Here is a 17,041-nt window from a genome sequence, read left to right as displayed (position 1 = left end):
GAAGGTATTCCCCTCACAACTTAGTTTAACAGCTTGATGAAGTTCATGTTCGTGTTCATTTGCAGATTTGGGTCAGCAGATGGCATTCCTGCCTCAAAAATCAGAATGCAGTACCTTCAGGCTAAACTTCAGAACTTCCCTTAATTGTGCAGGGGGTTTGATATATGTGTGGGGAGTCCTACAGTGCTGGAGGTGTTGGGCTTTGTCTGGTGTATTATGACGTGGGAAGATGTTGTAATTCCCACAGATCAGTCTGAGAAGCGCAGGATCTTCTTGTATTTATAAATTCTTCCATCAGCCTACACCATTTCTCCCACTCCTCAGTGGAATTCTCCAAAGTGTACATCCTCCGAGGGTACAAAATGTCAACCATGTTTTCATGTTTCAAAGTAATCATTTACTTTGAAACTATCCACACTATCTTTGACGTGATAAGATGATAGGCTGCAATTTTAGAAATATTTCCATCTAATGACAGCATATAAATGATCTGTTGTGGGAGACACATAAGCCTCTTGCCCCCCCCCACTTACCTTTCTTCATCAAATCAATTTCTTCCTCTTTTCTCTCAACTTTTCTCCTTAATGTCTTCTATGCTCTTCACTTCAATTACCATTTGGTAGTGAGTTCCACTTTCTCACCAGACTGCATTATTTATTTGGTAAGTGCACATAACTGTCTCCTCACATGCAGACTTCAGTATTGTTCGTTCAATTGAAGGTGTTGGGAGGACACTTGCAATACTGCCTCTATCCAAAACCATAAAATGACTTCACCTGGTTGCCAGTTATAAAAATTGTCAATGACCTATTGTAAAAGCTGTTCTCAATTCCTTTGTAATGAACATGGAGATAGTGAACAATATGTTGTTTGCTTCCTTGATTTCTACTCCTTGTTCCAAAGGATTTCTCGAGTTTCCTCCTGATCAGGTAGCCAGCATTGTTGAGCGCATCTTGATGGGAAGGAGGCACACGGTGTATTGTGTAGACTTTTTTTGGAATGGAGAATCATGTGTAGCATGGATTTTATTAATCAGCTTTTAGTTTACAAGACATCAAAAAGTTTTTAAGAGATTGTTGTTATCTCTGAGAAAGTCCAGGCAAGTTGAGTCAGTTCAAGATGTAATAAGCAAGGTTATATTGGCCATGAGTTCTATATGAAACCAATGCCAAAAGGTTGGACCATTCTGCATTGCTACCTGGAGACAGGAACTGAATTTGGGGCTTCTGGTGACCCTGTTGATCTGAGATTGCTTGAGTGACAAACTGTTTGGAATACTTTTGCTGTAGTCATCTGAATGTGCTCATGAGTAGTCATAGGTCTGCTTAATGCCATGTTAGAATAGGGTTTCGCGTCAACATCTGTCACTGTGAATGGATTTTGGCTTCTTGTTAAATACTGGCATTGTAGGGGTTACATATACTTCAACTCAGTTTTGACAGAGCATTCTCTGTTCTGACAAAGAGTCTTCAACTTGAAATGTCAACTCTTGTTTCTCTTCCTACAAATGGGTCTGACTTGCTGAGTGTTTCCAATATTTTTTTTATCTTTTTTTAATTTTAGATTTCCAGCTTCTGCAATTTTTTTGATTTCCATATGCTGGGGTTAACTGATAGCATGTCATTTATTCCTTGGTCAACATGGGCACAATGTGGGATTTGCATAAGGAACGGTCTGGTTTAATTCAACTATTTGTGTTTCTGTATCTTGAATTAGACAATCTAGTCACTGACCTATCTGTTGTATATATTTCTCTGAAACATAATCTTCACTACATATTATAGTTCTTGGTTACTGTGCAGGCATATTTTTCACATCTTGAAAAGCATTTTCAAAAGTGATTGGCATACTAATTCAGCAATCTTCATAAGCATATCTAGCAACCACCTTGTCTCTATTGATGAGCACTGACATTCTCTATCTCTATTTCTCCATCTGTCACCCTCCCTGTCCCTCTGTCTCTCTCTCTCTGTCCCTCTCTCTCTCTGTCCCTCTCTCTCTCTGTCCCTCTCTCTGTCCCTCTGTCTCTCTCTTTCTCCATCTGTCTGTCTCTGTCTCTATCTTCTCTCTCTCTTTCTCTGTAGGTCATTGCTGCGGCAGGAACAGATGAAAAGAGCGAACTGGCATTGCAAAGAGGTGCTGTAGCAGCCATCAATTATACCACACAGAGCCTGAAAGAGGAGGTGAAAAAACTGACTGGAAATAAAGGAGTGGGTGTGGTTTTTGATGCTGTGGGAGGAGATGTATTCAAGCAAGCTTTCAGCAGGTATTTTCATCATAATGCACTTGTCTATGGTATTAACTGCTTAATCACCAAGTTGTGACAGACAGCAGGGTGTGGGTTCAAACTTCATCCCTTCAGTTGTCCATCTCTGTATGGGGAGTATTCCTGCAAGATGTCAGACTATGTTTTGTCAGTGGTGGGACAGTGTTGGGACCAATGGTGCTGTGTCATGCCTTCAGTTTGACAGTATGGTAGATATGTAACGTACCTGGGCCCTCACAGGTTTCTTCTTCCTCTCACCCCAACCCTCCCCTCTCCACTGACACCACCAGCCTCCCTCCCCCTCCCCTCTCTGATCCCACTTCTGATCTGTGCTGAGCCTTTACCGTCCCCTCCGACCTTCAACTATCTGAGGCAGAACGCTCTGTCCTCAATAAGGACCACACCTTTGTCCCCCTTCACCCACACCTCAGCGAGTTCCGCATTCGCCATGACGCTGAACTGTTCTTCCGCCAGCTCCGTCTTCGAGCCTACTTCTTCGACAAGGACTCTCCCACCCCCACCGATGACCCCTTCTCCCGTCTTCAACCCTCCTCCTCTTCATGGACACCCCGCTCTGGTCTTATGCCTGCTCTGGATCTCTTTATTGCTAATTGCCGACGGGACATCAACCATCTCGACTTCACCGCACCTTGTTCCCCTTCCAACCTCACTCTTTCTGAACATTCTGCTCTCCACTCCCTCCGCACTAATCCTAACCTTACTATAAAACTCGCTGATAAGAGGGGTGCTGTTGTAGTCTGGCACAGTGACCTCTACCTTGCCGAGGCACAGTGACAACTCGGGGATACCTCTTATTTACCGCTCGATCATGACCCCACTAAGGAGCACCAGGCCATTGTCTTCCACACCATCACCGACTTTATCCGCTCAGGGGATCTCCCATCCACTGCTACCAACCTTATAGTTCCCACACCCCACACTTCCCGTTTCTACCTCCTACCCAAGATCCACAAACCTGCCTGTCCTGGCAGACCTATTGTCTCAGCTAGCTCCTGCCCCACCGAACTCATTTCTGCATACCTCGACACTGTTTTATCCTCCCTTGTTCAATCCCTTCCTACCTATGTTCGTGACACCTCTCACGGTTTGAAACTTTTCGATGATTTTAAGTTCCCTGGCCCCCACCGCTTTATTTTCACCATGAATGTCCAGTCCCTATATACTTGCATCCACCCCCGCCCCCCCATCAGGAAGGTCTCAAAGCTCTCCGCTTCTTTTTGGATTCCAGACCTAACCAGTTCCTCTCTACCACCACTCTGCTCCGTCTAGCGGAATTAATCCTTACTCTTAATAATTTCTCCTTTGGCTCCTCCCACTTCCTCCAAACTAAAGGTGTAGTTATGGGCACCCCTATGGGTCCCAGCTATGCCTGCCATTTTGTTGGCTTTGTGGAACAATCTATGTTCCGTACCTATTCTGGTATCTGTCCCCCCACTTTTCCTTCACTACATGGACGACTGCATTGGCGCTGCTTCCTGCACGCATGCTGAGCTAGTTGACTTCATTAACTTTGCCTCCAATTTTCACCCTGCCCTTCCTCTTCTCACCCTGTCTCTTGCAAAAATGCCATCCCCTTCTCGCAATTCCTCTGTCTCCATCACATCTGCTCTCAGAATGAGGCTTTTCATTCCAGGACGAGGGAGATGTCCTCCTTTTTTAAAGAAAGGGGCTTCCCGTCCTCCTCCTCCAACTCTGCTCTCAAATGTATCTCCCCCATTTCACACACATCTGCTCTCACTCCTTCCTCCCGCCACCCCACTAGGAATAGGGTTCCCCTTGTCCACCCCACCAGCCTCCGGGTCCAACATATAATTCTCTGTAACTTCCGCCACCTCCAACGGGATCCCACCACTAAGCACATCTTTCCCTCCCCCCATCTGCTTTCCGCAGGGATCGCTCCCTATGCGACTCCCTTGTCCATTTGTCCCCCCATCCCTCCTCACCGATCTCCCTCCTAGCACTTATCCTTGTAAGCAGAACAGGTGCTACACATTTAGGGCCCCAGACAGTCCTTCCAGGTGAGGCGACTCTTCACCTGTGAGTTGGCTGGGGTGATATATTGCATCCGGTGCTCCCGATGCGGCCTTCTATATATTGGCGAGACCCGACGCAGACTGGGAGATTGTTTCGCTGAACACCTACGCTTTGTCCACCAGAGAAAGCGGGATCTCCCAGTGGCCACACATTTTAAATCCACGTCCCATTCCCATTCTGATATGTCTATCCATGGCCTCCTCTAAAGATGAAGCCACACTCAGGTTGGAGGAACAACACCTTGTATTCTGTCTGGGTAGCCTCCAAACTGATGGCATGAACATTGACTTCTCAAACTTCTGCTAATGCCCCACCTCCCCCTCGTACCCCATCCGTTTTACATATATACACACACACACACACACACACACACATTCTTTTTCTCTCTCTCCTTTTTCTCCCTCTGTTCCTTTCACTATACCCCTGCTCATCCTCTGGGCTTCCCCCCCTCCCCCTTTTTTTCTCCCTAGACCATGATCCTCTCATATCCCTTTTGCCAATCAACTGTCCAGCTCTTGGCTTCATCCCTCCCCCTCCTGTCTTCTCCTATCATTTCAGATCTCCCCCTCCCCCTCCCACTTTCAAATCTCTTACTAGCTCTTCTTTCAGTTAGTCCTGATGAAGGGTCTCAGCCCGAAACGTCGACTATACCTCTTCCTAGAGATACTGCCTGGCCTGCTGTGTTCACCAGCAATTTTTACGTGTGTTGCTTGAATTTCCAGCATCTGCAGATTTCCTCGTGTTAAGTGGTCTTCTGATTGCATTCGTTACTTCACTTGGTGGCTGTAAAAGCCCATGAGAAAGGAAGTTGGAGTGTCTGCTATGTCATCTGGGCAATGCTGTGCACCTGTTAGGGAGGTGGTTACTTGTTCAGAAACTTGAATAGTTGCCTCACAAGACTGGAAATGCACACACCTCTTTGGTGGGAATGAAAAAATGTACATATGGTGAAAAGTTGCCAAAATGAGAAGTCATAGAAAAAGTTCACACACTGGAATTGGATTTCAATATCTGTAGCTTTTGACTGTGGGGATAGCTGAAAAATTAGCCCTTGATCTGGCTTTAATTGGCATGAGTTCTCCCTGCTGGTTGGGTGGGGGAATTTCAATGTCTATCACCAAGGGGAATTGGTAGCTCCACTACAGTGTTGAGCTGGCCAAGCCCTGAAAGACGTGGCTGCTAGACTGAATCAACCTAAACAGTGAATGAACCAGGATGGATACACCCAGTGAACTGGTGCATCTGGCCACAATAACCTTGGTGGAAGTGATCATTGCATACTTTTTGATGAGACCAGCAAGAGTACCCTCAGGATCAGAATCAGGTTTATTATCACTGACGTGCTGTGAAGTCTGGTTTTGCAGGTGTAGTAAGGTGCAAGATGGGAAAATTAATTTGAGGCACAAAATTTAGTAATGCTGAGAGAAATTACAAAGTAGTATTCATAGACTTTTCAAAAATCAGATGGTGGAGAGAGGAAGCTGTTGCTTAAATACTGAGTGTGGGTCGTCAGGATCCTGTACCTCCTCCCTGACGGTAGTAACATGAAGAGAGTATGTCTCAGATGGTGAGCGTCCTTAAAGATGAATGTCACCGTCTTAAAGACACTGGCCATTGAAGATGTCCTTAATGGTGGGGAGGGTCATACCTGTGATGGAGCTGGCTGAGTCGACCACTTTCTGCAGCCCCTTTCCATTCCAGGCAGGATTGCAACCAGTCAGAATGCTCTCCACCATACACCAATAGAAATTTGCAAGACTTTGGTGATGTACCAAATCTCCTAATGAAGTACAGCTGCTGGGGTGCCTTCTATGTGATTGCATCAATGTGTTTGGCCCAAAATAGATGCTGAGATGTTGATATCCAAGAAGTTGCTCACCATTTCCATGGCTAACCCCTCAATGAGGACTGGTGTGTATTCACCTGACTTCCTTTCCTGAAATTCATAATCAATGCCTTGATCTTGTTGACATTGATTGTGAGATGGTTGCTGTGACATCACTTAGCCAGCTGATCTGTCTTACTCCTGTATGCCCCTTACCATTACACACCTTGCTACTACAAATCTTCTGAACGGAATACATTTCAGCTAAAGATGATCAAATCAGTTGCCATTTAAAAATACTCATGTTCATATTGATTGTTGCATTTCAGCAGTGATCACATTTCATAGGTACTTAATTTCTCTGATTTTTTTAAAGCTGTCCTGCAGTCATAATACAAAAATGTTCATCTTCTTTCATGCCTTGATGTGTTCAACTGGCATTTAACTGAAGGTTTGCTTTCCATTTCTGGCAGCTTGTCCTGGGAAGGCAGAATTGTGGTGGTTGGTTTTGCTGGGGGAAATGTATCAACCATACCAGCTAATCAACTGCTGCTAAAGAATGTGACAGCCATGGGTGTTTTCTGGGGAAAATACAAAGATCAGCATTTCCCAGTCTTCTCCAGATCCATTACATCTGCAATTCAATTCTGCAAAGAGGGAAGAATCAGTCCTTATAATGGTTCAGTCTTTAAAATGCAACAGGTAAATATTCTTTCTACTCGTTCATATTGTATTTTCAGAATCTGTAAGTCAGAAACAAAAGTGAAAAAACTGTAAGTATATGTCACATCTATCAATCCAATGAAGAGAAAAAGGCAGATTGATATATTGTGTATCATTCTGTGATAGAATGGAAAATATGCAAATTTATTTGAGGACTATAAACCATATTGTGAAGATGGGGTGGTGAGAAGGAAGAACAAAAGATCCCTGCTGGTTCAGTCAGAAGTTAATGAACTCTCGTAAGTCCCTTAAGTATTCGCTCAGTTACTGGGTGCACAATAGCACACTCCATTTCATTCCTGAGTTTGGGTTACAGCAAATCTTGGTGACAATGAACCCAACAAAATACCTATCAAAATATGCAAAAATATGATTCTTTTAACATTTTTTCATAAACTGATTTTTAACCATACTTTGTGAGTTTTGTATAAGTGTATTATCTAATCATTCAACTATGCATTTCTTCAGTTTGTTGAAAGGAGTTATTTTTATTCTATTATCTGTCACATGATTTTATATGCATTTCTCAAATTTTCTGTGTGTGTTCATGTTGAGGGAGGGTGCCTGTGGTAGCTCATATGACATTGTTATAGACTGTAAGATCAGAAGAAAGTCTTTGCTTCATTCCCTGGTCCCTGTTGAGTTAGCTGACTCTGTGATATGGTGGGCAACCTATTCAGCCTAACACTTCACTTACAGGAAACTTCAGCTGTGTTTGACATATAAATATGGTTGACACAGTAGATCAAGTGGTGCTGCTGACTTAAAGCTCAGGTAACTGGGATTTGATTATGACCTTTGATACAGTCTGTGTTGAGTTAGCATATTTTCCCAATGGCTTTGTGGATTTCCCCTTGTGTGATCTGGTTTCTCCCGAAGATATGCTGGTTACTATAAATTATTCCTTCGTATGAGCCAGTGGTGGGTGGTGGTGGTGAGGAAATCAGGGTGGAGTTGGTGGGTATGTGAGAGAGATTGTTACAAGGAAACAGGTGGTAGAATGGAATTGATGGGATTGTTTTGAGTGCCAGCATGGACAAGTGTTGAATGATTTTCTACGTAACAATATACAGAAAATATCTGTGGGTTTTTGACAATGACGTGGTTCAATTCAGTTATGCTGTTTCTCATGGTAAGTTAGCCATCTGTCGCCTAGATGTGCTCCTGAAATTTGATCAGCTGATTGAGATTTGGGAGAGGTCAGTGGAGCTGTTAAGGAGTAAGGTATTTAGGAGGGGGTCTGAGGGGAACGCTTTTCACCTAGAGAGTGGTGTAAACCTGGAACGCACTGCCAGAGAGAGTATTGGAAGCAAAGTTGCTCACAGCATTTAACAACTGTTTAGATGAGCACTAGAATCACTTTGATATAGAAGACTATACGTCATGTGCTGGAAAATGGGATTAATACAGGTGGATGCCTATTGATTGTGGCAGGCCGAATGGCCTGTGGCGATGCTCTGCGACTCTGTGTTAATGCTTTTCAGAGAGATTAAATCACCTAACAGTAATCATTCAGTGATGATGAGCAGATTTGCTCCATTGACTAAGTTGACTAAATTTTTGCTGGATTATCCGTACAGAGAGTGAAGGAGAATTAGCAGGTATGGAGGGAAGGTGAAGGATAAGAGAGTTTAAAGAGAATTCAAACAATATATTTTATCTTCAGAAATGTAGATTAACAGAACCTTGATTTTGAAATGCTTTTAATTTGGTTTAGTTTATTACATTACTTGAAAAGGTGGTTTTATTATTTAACTGGAAATTAAAGATCTTAAATAGAAACAGAAAATGCTGAAGACACTCAGTAGGTCGGGCAGGATCTATGAATAAAGAAACAGTTAATATTTCAGGTGGGAAAGTTTGACACAGGGTCTTCAACCTGAAATGTTAACTTTCTCTCTTCACAGCTGATCAACTGATGATTTACAGCATTCACAATTATTATGTCGGCTCTGAATAAAGGTGTATTACAAGCTAAAATCAGAGATTAAGCAATTAGCATCAGTGACAGAAATCCTATATTGATCCCCATAAACTGGTTCTATGGATTAACTATTCTAAGTATTTATCATATTAGAATTTTAGCTGATGTCAGATTGTGATTTTCCATATAAGGAGTGGAAACAGTGAGGGAAAAGGACAAGGGAATTGGAGAGAACAGCCTGCACCAGATGGGAATGACTCACAAAGTAGCAGGTTGAAACTGCAGGCAAATCAGCGATGTGCACTAGGATGTGGCAATCACAGCCAAAATCTGTCCTTTTGCAGTTCTATTTTAAGATACTTCAATTACTATGTTACTCTTGTTAGAGTTAGTGGAAAGGATTAATTTTAGAATAGTTTTGTATTTGCATGAATTACACACAGCATTGTTATTTCAACTGTTCCAGTTCCCCTTGTTTAAAAACAGATTTCCTTTTGTTAATGAAATTTATGGGAACACATCTCAGCTCCTAGTTTACACTAGTTCTTCTAACTCCATTGTTAAGATATTCAAATAGCATGAGTCACTGATATCTTTTCCCACCTTATGCTATTGAAATTTAACATGTATGGCTTAATCTCCCTAAATGTGGATACTGATTTATTTTGCCTGGTGTGTCTCTACCAAGGTATCCTAGTGATACAAAAGATTTTGACTGAATGCAGATCTAACAGGTTTAATCTTTGTTTATTTGACTTGAGGAAGAGGTAGAAGAGAAAGTTGCCAAGTAAATGTATGGAACTTTATGCTTAGCATGTAGTGAATAGAAAATCAACCTCCCCAACTACCCTCGTTCAGCATCTAGAACATCAACAGAAAGTGAGTGGGGATATGATACTTTGTAATGAGGCTAAAACTACTTCCAATATGGAATGCTGGATGATGCTGGAGAGAATCTCTGGAGTGTTTCTTCTGCTCTGCACAATTTATATCTTTTATTTCTTTTGAAGTAATAGACTTTTAATTCTTTTCAAACAGCGTACTTTCCATGACAGTTTTCTGAAGACACAATGCTCAGACTCCCATGAAAGAAGGACCATTTTTGCACTGAGCTCGGGTCATGGCAAGTGTGGGGTAGCTGTTATCCGAGTGAGTGGCCCTGCTAGTCGGGATGCACTCAGCTCTCTGACTGGCCAGAGACCTCTACCCCCAGCCAGGGCTGCTGTCATCAGGCCGTTGCTGGACCCCAGGTCAGGGGAGCGCCTGGATGTGGCCCTGGTATTATGGTTTCCAGAACCGCGAAGTTTTACTGGAGAGGATTGCTGTGAGTTTCACGTCCATGGTGGATCAGCAGTAGTTAGTGGAGTTCTTCAATCTCTGGGAAGCTTACCTGGGCTGCACCCAGCTGAAGCAGGGGAATTCACTAAACGTGCTTTTCAGAATGGGAAACTGGACCTGACAGAGGTGGAGGGTTTAGGAGATCTCATTCATGCAGAGACAGAAGCCCAAAGAAGGCAGGCATTGAGGCAGATGGCTGGCGGCCTGGGACAGCTCTTTCATGCATGGAGTGAGAGGCTAACTCGATGCCTGGCTCACTCAGAAGCTTACATTGATTTCAGCGAAGATGACAACATTGAGGATGGAATACTCGATACCGTTGACAGTGAAGTGCGAGCATTGCAGAGAGAAATGGACAATCACTTGTGTGACAGTCGCCGAGGCGAGAGACTAAGGGAGGGAGTTCATGTTGTGATTGTTGGGGTGACAAATGCTGGGAAAAGTAGCCTTTTGAATGCAATCTGTCAGAAGCCAACTGCCATAGTCTCACCTGTAGCCGGAACAACACGAGATGTAGTGGAGACAGCTCTGAACATTGGGGGGTACCCTGTACTTTTGAGTGACACAGCAGGACTCCGCGAGACATCTGACATTGTAGAGCAAGAGGGCATGAGACGAGCGCGGCAGAGGCTAAAGCAGGCAGATGTTGTGGTTGTGGTAGTGGATACCACAGAGCTCCCAACAAACATGACTGATGCTGTTCATTTTCTCCAAGATTATCTGAACAAAGTAGTTTTGCATAAATCTAATGAGGAGTCGGATATATCCAGCCCAAGACTGGAAGACTGGATTGTAGTTTGTAATAAAATGGATCTGGTTCAGGTGGAAGATTTCAAAAAGCTGCCCAAAATTCATAAAGAACATGAACTGCCTCAAGTGTGCATGCTGTCGTGTAAAACCGGCTGTGGTTTTGATGACTTCTTAGATCTCCTTAGGGAAAGAGTTGAAAAGATGTGTGGGAACCCCTTGGTTGGAAATCCTAGTCTGACACAGGCCCGTCATCGACTGCACCTCCAGAACTGCACCCAATATCTAAAGCACTATCACCAGAATCGGGACTTGGACATTGTCCTGGCCACGGAGTATCTGAGAATGGCACTGAGACAACTGGGAAAGATCACTGGAAAAATTGGAGTTGAAGAAATCCTAGAAATTGTGTTCAGGGATTTCTGTATTGGTAAATAAAACATCTAAAAGTGGAGTTTATTTTTAACTCTTCATATCATTGGGACCTTAGATCAGGTGTTTTCTGGACCTTTAGATCACATGTGATATCGTAGGATTCAAGTGATTGTTGGATTTCCTTAAACTCCTATCAATTCACTTATTATGTTGTGGTATGGAGACATTAAGCCATGTGTTATGCAAGTAAAATTGTTAGAAAAGTTCTTATTACTGATGATCTGGACCATTAATTTATTTAATGTTGAAAGATTTTGCTTGTTAGTAACTACCTGCTTTAATCAATGAACAGCAGATAAATAGACCAAGTGTAGATAGCAGACACAGAAGCCACCCTATGCTGCTAGTAGTGGAGGAGGTTAATGGTGGTTTGGGTGCCAATCAAATGTTGTTTCTCTGGCTGCAATCATACAAGCAGGTTGAATTGCCCACATAGGCAGAGAGTATCAGAAAACAATGTGAATGGTCAAAAATGGTGTGATATAAAAATAATTAATATTATAATCTAGTAGTTAATCAAAAATGACTAAATGATAGCTTGATCATAATTGCAGTGGTTTCTTAAATTATGGGCAAAGTATAATGGAAATGAGTGTTACTTTATTGGATTTGTAATTTTCCAGGTAAATGAAGCTTTCCAACACATATTGCAGCGCAAGTCCATTGGGAAGGTCATCCTAACCATGAAATGAACTGAAGAAAAATAGCCAGAGAAAAGCTGGACTATAACACAGTATACTAGCCCGCATTTTGAAATAGTAAAAATAATTGTATATGCTGTAACTCATTTGCATTAAAAAGCTATATTTTATTCAAAATTCTTGATAAAAGAACAGAAAAGTACACAGTTTTTTTTAACCAGCCTTTTTAAGGTATATACACAGAAAAAGTGATTCTAATTGGTCATAGATCAACAATATATGGTGGTTATTTCCAATGTAATTTGCAATGGAATAGTGTGGAACATACTGCATTGATAATGCATCAAACCCAAACAGCCATGCCCTCCCTGACTAACTGCAGTGTGTGCTATTTCCAATGTGACTCGTAATGGAAAGGTGTGGAACCCACTATCAGAATCAAAATCAGGTTTATTGGTTGTTTTGCGGCAGCAGTACAGTGTAATACATAAAAAAAAAATACTATAAGGTAAATAAGGAATATAAAAAATAAATGAGTATTGCACAAAGAACAAAACAGTGAGGTGACATTCATGGACCATTCAGACATCTGCTGTGGAGGGGAAGAATCTGTTCCTAAAATGTTAAATGTGTTTCTTTAAGCTCCTATAGCTCCTATACCTCCTCCCCAAGAAATATCCTGGGTGGTGGGGGGCCTTAACGATGGATGCTGTTTATTTGAGGCATTGCATTTTAAAGATTTCCTCGATGTTGGGGAGGCTAACGGCCATGCTGGAGCTGGCTGAGTTTATAACCCTCTGCAGATTTTTCCCAATCCTGTGCATTGGCACTTCCATACCAGCCAGAGATCCAACCATTTAGAATGCTCTGTAGAAATTTCCATTTCACGGAAGCTGTCTGAAAAATGTAATGCTTTTTAATTGTGGTAAAAAGCTGACCTTCAGAATGTTCTTTATCATGTTTCTATATTTTTAGAATAGCATGAAGATATAGTTACTATTCTATAGATTTGCTAAGTATGCCCACAGGAAAATGAATCTCAGGGTTGTATATGGATTCTATATATTTCAATAATAAAATTTACTTAGAAGGTATGTAAATGTAGTAATACAGAACTGCCATCAAGAATCTGTTAAAGGCTTATACCAATTGCAGCAGTGACACAAGTCAAAAGGTGAAGTGATATAAATTGACTAAAAAAAGTTCTAAATTTTAATTACTCTATCTTCATTGTTGATTGTAGTGTTTGGCCAAGTGTGATGATTTTGTTAGGTCTTGGAGGATTTTGAGGGCTGAGGAGCTTCATTGAAAGAGAAAAATAAAAATTAGTTTTTTTCTTAAGAAGACCTTCTTAAAATGTTGATTTTTACAAATTATGTTTACAGACATTCAGTACATGTAAAAAGTACACGAAGTATGTGTTCTACACAAAGTCAATCATTGGAGATTTTTCTGAGGTGACATCCAGTAACCAGTATTTGCATCAATTTATTTTAGGATAGTGTCTTAGCAGTTTAATTACAATCTAAAACGGAATGAAGGAAATCTAAACATATGTAACTACTTGTACAGGTTTTTTGATTTGAACATCATCATTTGGCTGATTTAGATTTGGTTCAATTCTGAGAACCAAGCCATCAAAGCACATTTTTTTGTAGCTTTACTGATATAAAATGGTGTACCATAAATGAAAACTGGAATGTTTAAATCAACGTTTTCAGAGATAGTTTAGCATAAGGTTAAAAAAAGAATTTAATTTAACCTTTTTATTAAGAAAATTTAACATCAGTTTCAGAATTGATAAATTACTTTTAGCTGAACTGTATTAGAAGTATAAAGTACGTGAGGAAATTTTAAAAATTAGGAATGAAATTAAGTTTGGCTACACAAGAAATTAGAAAAAAATTAATGTTTCTGAAACAGGCACTATGAAAATACTGGCATGGAAACGAAAAAAAAATAGCAGAAAATACAATTCATAGAATAAGGGATCCAAGAACAAAAGTGATTTTTAAAAAAAAGCAAAGTGAAATTCAAGAAACTTTTGAAATGTTTTACAAAACACTATATTCCAAAGTTCCAGGGGGGAAGCAAAACCCAAATTGGCACCTTCCTGAATTCTTTAGAGTTACCCACTTTAAGCAAAGAACAAAGTAGAACAATAAATGCTACATAACTGAAGCTGAACTAAAAACTGCAATTAGTAGGCTTAAATTAAGCAAGTCACCAGGATCAGATGGATATACGGCAGAATGGTATAAAGAGTTTAGAAATGAGTTAATTTCTATTTTACTCCCCACACTGAACTGGGCTCTAAGAAAGGCGCAAATGCCACTCAGCTGGAAAGAGGTGATAATCTCAGCTGTACCGAAAGGAGGCAAGGATAAAATGGAATATGGGTCATTTAGACCAATATCTGTTCTTAATGTGGATTATAGAATATTCACTTCCATCCTGGCCAAATGATTAGAAGAGTTCCTAACCACACTGATACATAATGATCAGACAGGTTTTATACAACAACACCAAACCCGAGACAACATACGAAGGACACTTCACATTTTGGATCATATTTTTAAAAAAAATGAAATTGAAACAATAGTGATAAGCGTGGACGCTGAAAAGGCATTTGATTCTGTTAATTGGAATTTTCTTTACAGAGTTTTACAGGAAGGTGGAGAACAAGTTCTGGTTCAGCATCGCAGGCACAGCCATCCCAACCATCACAGAAAAGCCAGTCAAGAGCTTAGGCAAAGTTTTTGACAGCTTCTTAAGGGACACAACATCCATTCAGGCAACCTGCACTGAGTCGGATGGCTGGCTGAAATCTGTGGATGAGTCTGGCCTACCTGGGAAGTTTAAAGCCTGGGTGTATCAGCATGGCATTCTTCACAGAATCCTGTGGCCCCTCCTCGTCTATGTAGTTCCAATCTCGACAGTCGAAACCTTAGAGAGGAGGGTTAGCAACCACCTCAGGAGATGGCTGGGGCTGCCAAAGGGCCTGAGCAGCATCGCACTCTATGGACACCACAACAAACTGCAACTGCCCTTCAAATCCTTGGAGGAAGAATTCAAGGTAACAAGAGCCAGAGAAGTGCTACAGTATAGGGACTCAAGTGACCCGAAGGTGGCTAGAGCAGGGATATAGTACTGGCAGGAAGTGGAGGGCAGAAGAAGCTGTTCAGGAGGCAGAGGCGAGGCTGCGTCACAGGAGGCTGGTGGGAGTGGTCACACGAGGCCGAGCTGGGCTAGGATCCTTTCCAACTCCCCAAATGGACACCAGAGGGAAGGAAAGGCGTCGTCTAGTTCAGGAGGAGGTGAGAGCAGTAGTGGAGGAGACGAGAGCCTGCAAGGCGGTGGGAATGAAGCAACAGGGAGCTTGGACAAGATGGGAGAATGCGGTTGAGAGGAAAGTGACCTGGGCTGACCTTCGGAAAGCCGAACCACACCGCATCCAATTTCTCATCTAGGCAGTGTACGATGTGCTTCCAAGCCCATCAAACCTGCACACATGGGGCAAGGCAGAGTCATCTGCGTGCCCACTGTGCTCCAAGCGAGGAACTCTGGAGCACATCCTCAGCGGCTGTGCAAGGGCACTTGGTGAGGGACGGTACCGATGGAGGCATGATCAGGTCCTGAAGACCATCGCTGAAGCCGTCAGCGCAGGAGTTGAGTGGGCGAAGCGGTCCCGACCCTCCAAGCAGACCATTGTCCTTGTCAGAGCTGGGGAGCAGCCAATACCTGCCAAAAGAATATCTGCAGGCATTCTGACCTCTACAAGGGACTGGCAGCTGTTGGTGGACCTCGAAGAGCAGCTGAAGTTCCCCCACCATATCGCAGCCACCACCCTGAGACCAGACATTGTCCTAGTGTCTGAGTCGACTAAGCAAGTGGTGCTGCTGGAGCTGATAGTCCCATGGGAAGATAGCTTGGAAGAGGCCTTTGAAAGGAAGCTCTCCAAGTACGCAGGACAGGTCAGCAACTGTCAGCAGGCTGGATGGAGAGCGAGGTGTCTCCCAGTGGAGGTTGGTTGTAGGGGATTCGTAGCCCGTTCTTTAGTTAGAGTCTTCAGCATTTTGGGCATCGAGGGAGAGAGGAAGAGGAGAGCCATCCGCAGTACCACTGATGCGGCAGAGAGGGCCTCAAGATGGCTGTGGCTCAAAAGAGGGGAGCCATGGAGTCATAAGTAGCTAGCCATCTGGACACAAGCTGGGGTCTGATCAGCCCCGGCTGGGTCACCTGGAGGAGGTTGTATGACGTTGAAAGACCCGAAATACCCGATGATTCCAAGAACATCACTGAAGGTGTGTCCAGAAGCATCAATAGATGTACACAACATAGATTTGGTCTTAATGACACAATTATTAAAACTATACAGGCACTATATGACAATTCTACTGCCAGGATTAAAATCAATGGATATTTATCTGAGCAACACACATCAAAGTTGCTGGTGAATGCAGCAGGCCAGGCAGCATCTCTAGGAAGAGGTACAGTCGACGTTTCAGGCTGAGACCCTTCGTCAGGACTAACTGAAGGAAGAGTTAGTAAGTCTTATCTAATACTTGATACTATCTAATACCTTTTAATCTCGGCTTCGAATCTGTATTGCTTACCTTCAAGCTAAGTATTTCCTTACCTAAGTATAACAACTAAGGCTGGAAATGTAACTCAGAAGGCAGTAGGCAGGTGTTTTTATGCATCCAAATGACGACTTTCTTATTCATCCAGCAATACCAGCTAACACATTATCTATCTTGCTAACTAATTGTTCTTCAGGCATGTTTACTTCCCACATTTCATAAGTAGCACACTCAGATTATTCCATAGTAGTTTATATTTTTAAAAAGTTCTGTGCTTCTCAATAAAGTAAACAAGCTCAGTCTCCTTCCCTAAATGCCCAACTCTGCTTGTTGGGCATTGGACAGCTGCAAAACATTAGTGTGACTGCAGGGCTAGCATCTTTGGAGCCATTACTATAAAGCAGGGGTTCTTAACCTTTTTTATGCCATGGATCCCTTTGACAGTCCAGTGAAGCCTATGGCCCTCTTCTCAAGAATAATGTATTTAAATAGATCAAAAATACA

At 42.4% G+C, this 17,041-nt stretch overlaps 2 protein-coding genes across 5 annotated transcripts in view; one reads left to right on the top strand and one right to left on the bottom strand.

Annotated features, from left to right (window-relative positions):
• Positions 1-11,930, top strand: part of gtpbp3 (GTP binding protein 3, mitochondrial) — a 47,501-nt gene extending 35,571 nt beyond the window's left edge. For all 4 annotated transcript variants that reach the window (XM_072274340.1, XM_072274338.1, XM_072274339.1 and 1 more), the window contains 3 exons: positions 2,085-2,266; positions 6,620-6,848; positions 9,832-11,930. In XM_072274340.1, coding sequence (XP_072130441.1) covers positions 2,085-2,266; positions 6,620-6,848; positions 9,832-11,316 — 1,896 coding nt within the window. In that variant the 3' untranslated portion in view covers positions 11,317-11,930. The remainder of the gene's footprint in view (positions 1-2,084; positions 2,267-6,619; positions 6,849-9,831) is intronic.
• A 230-nt stretch (positions 11,931-12,160) lies between these two features.
• ankrd45 (ankyrin repeat domain 45) overlaps positions 12,161-17,041 on the bottom strand; it is a 39,710-nt gene continuing 34,829 nt past the window's right edge. Inside the window, exon 8 of the mRNA XM_072274560.1 lies at positions 12,161-13,254. Within this exon, the coding sequence (XP_072130661.1) occupies positions 13,223-13,254 (32 nt within the window). The 3' untranslated portion in view covers positions 12,161-13,222. The remainder of the gene's footprint in view (positions 13,255-17,041) is intronic.

The sequence above is a fragment of the Mobula birostris genome, chromosome 12 (assembly GCF_030028105.1).
Source record: "Mobula birostris isolate sMobBir1 chromosome 12, sMobBir1.hap1, whole genome shotgun sequence".
Taxonomy (NCBI): domain Eukaryota; kingdom Metazoa; phylum Chordata; class Chondrichthyes; order Myliobatiformes; family Myliobatidae; genus Mobula; species Mobula birostris.
Note: the sequence above shows the minus strand (reverse complement) of the source record. Positions and strands in the feature narration are given on the sequence as shown.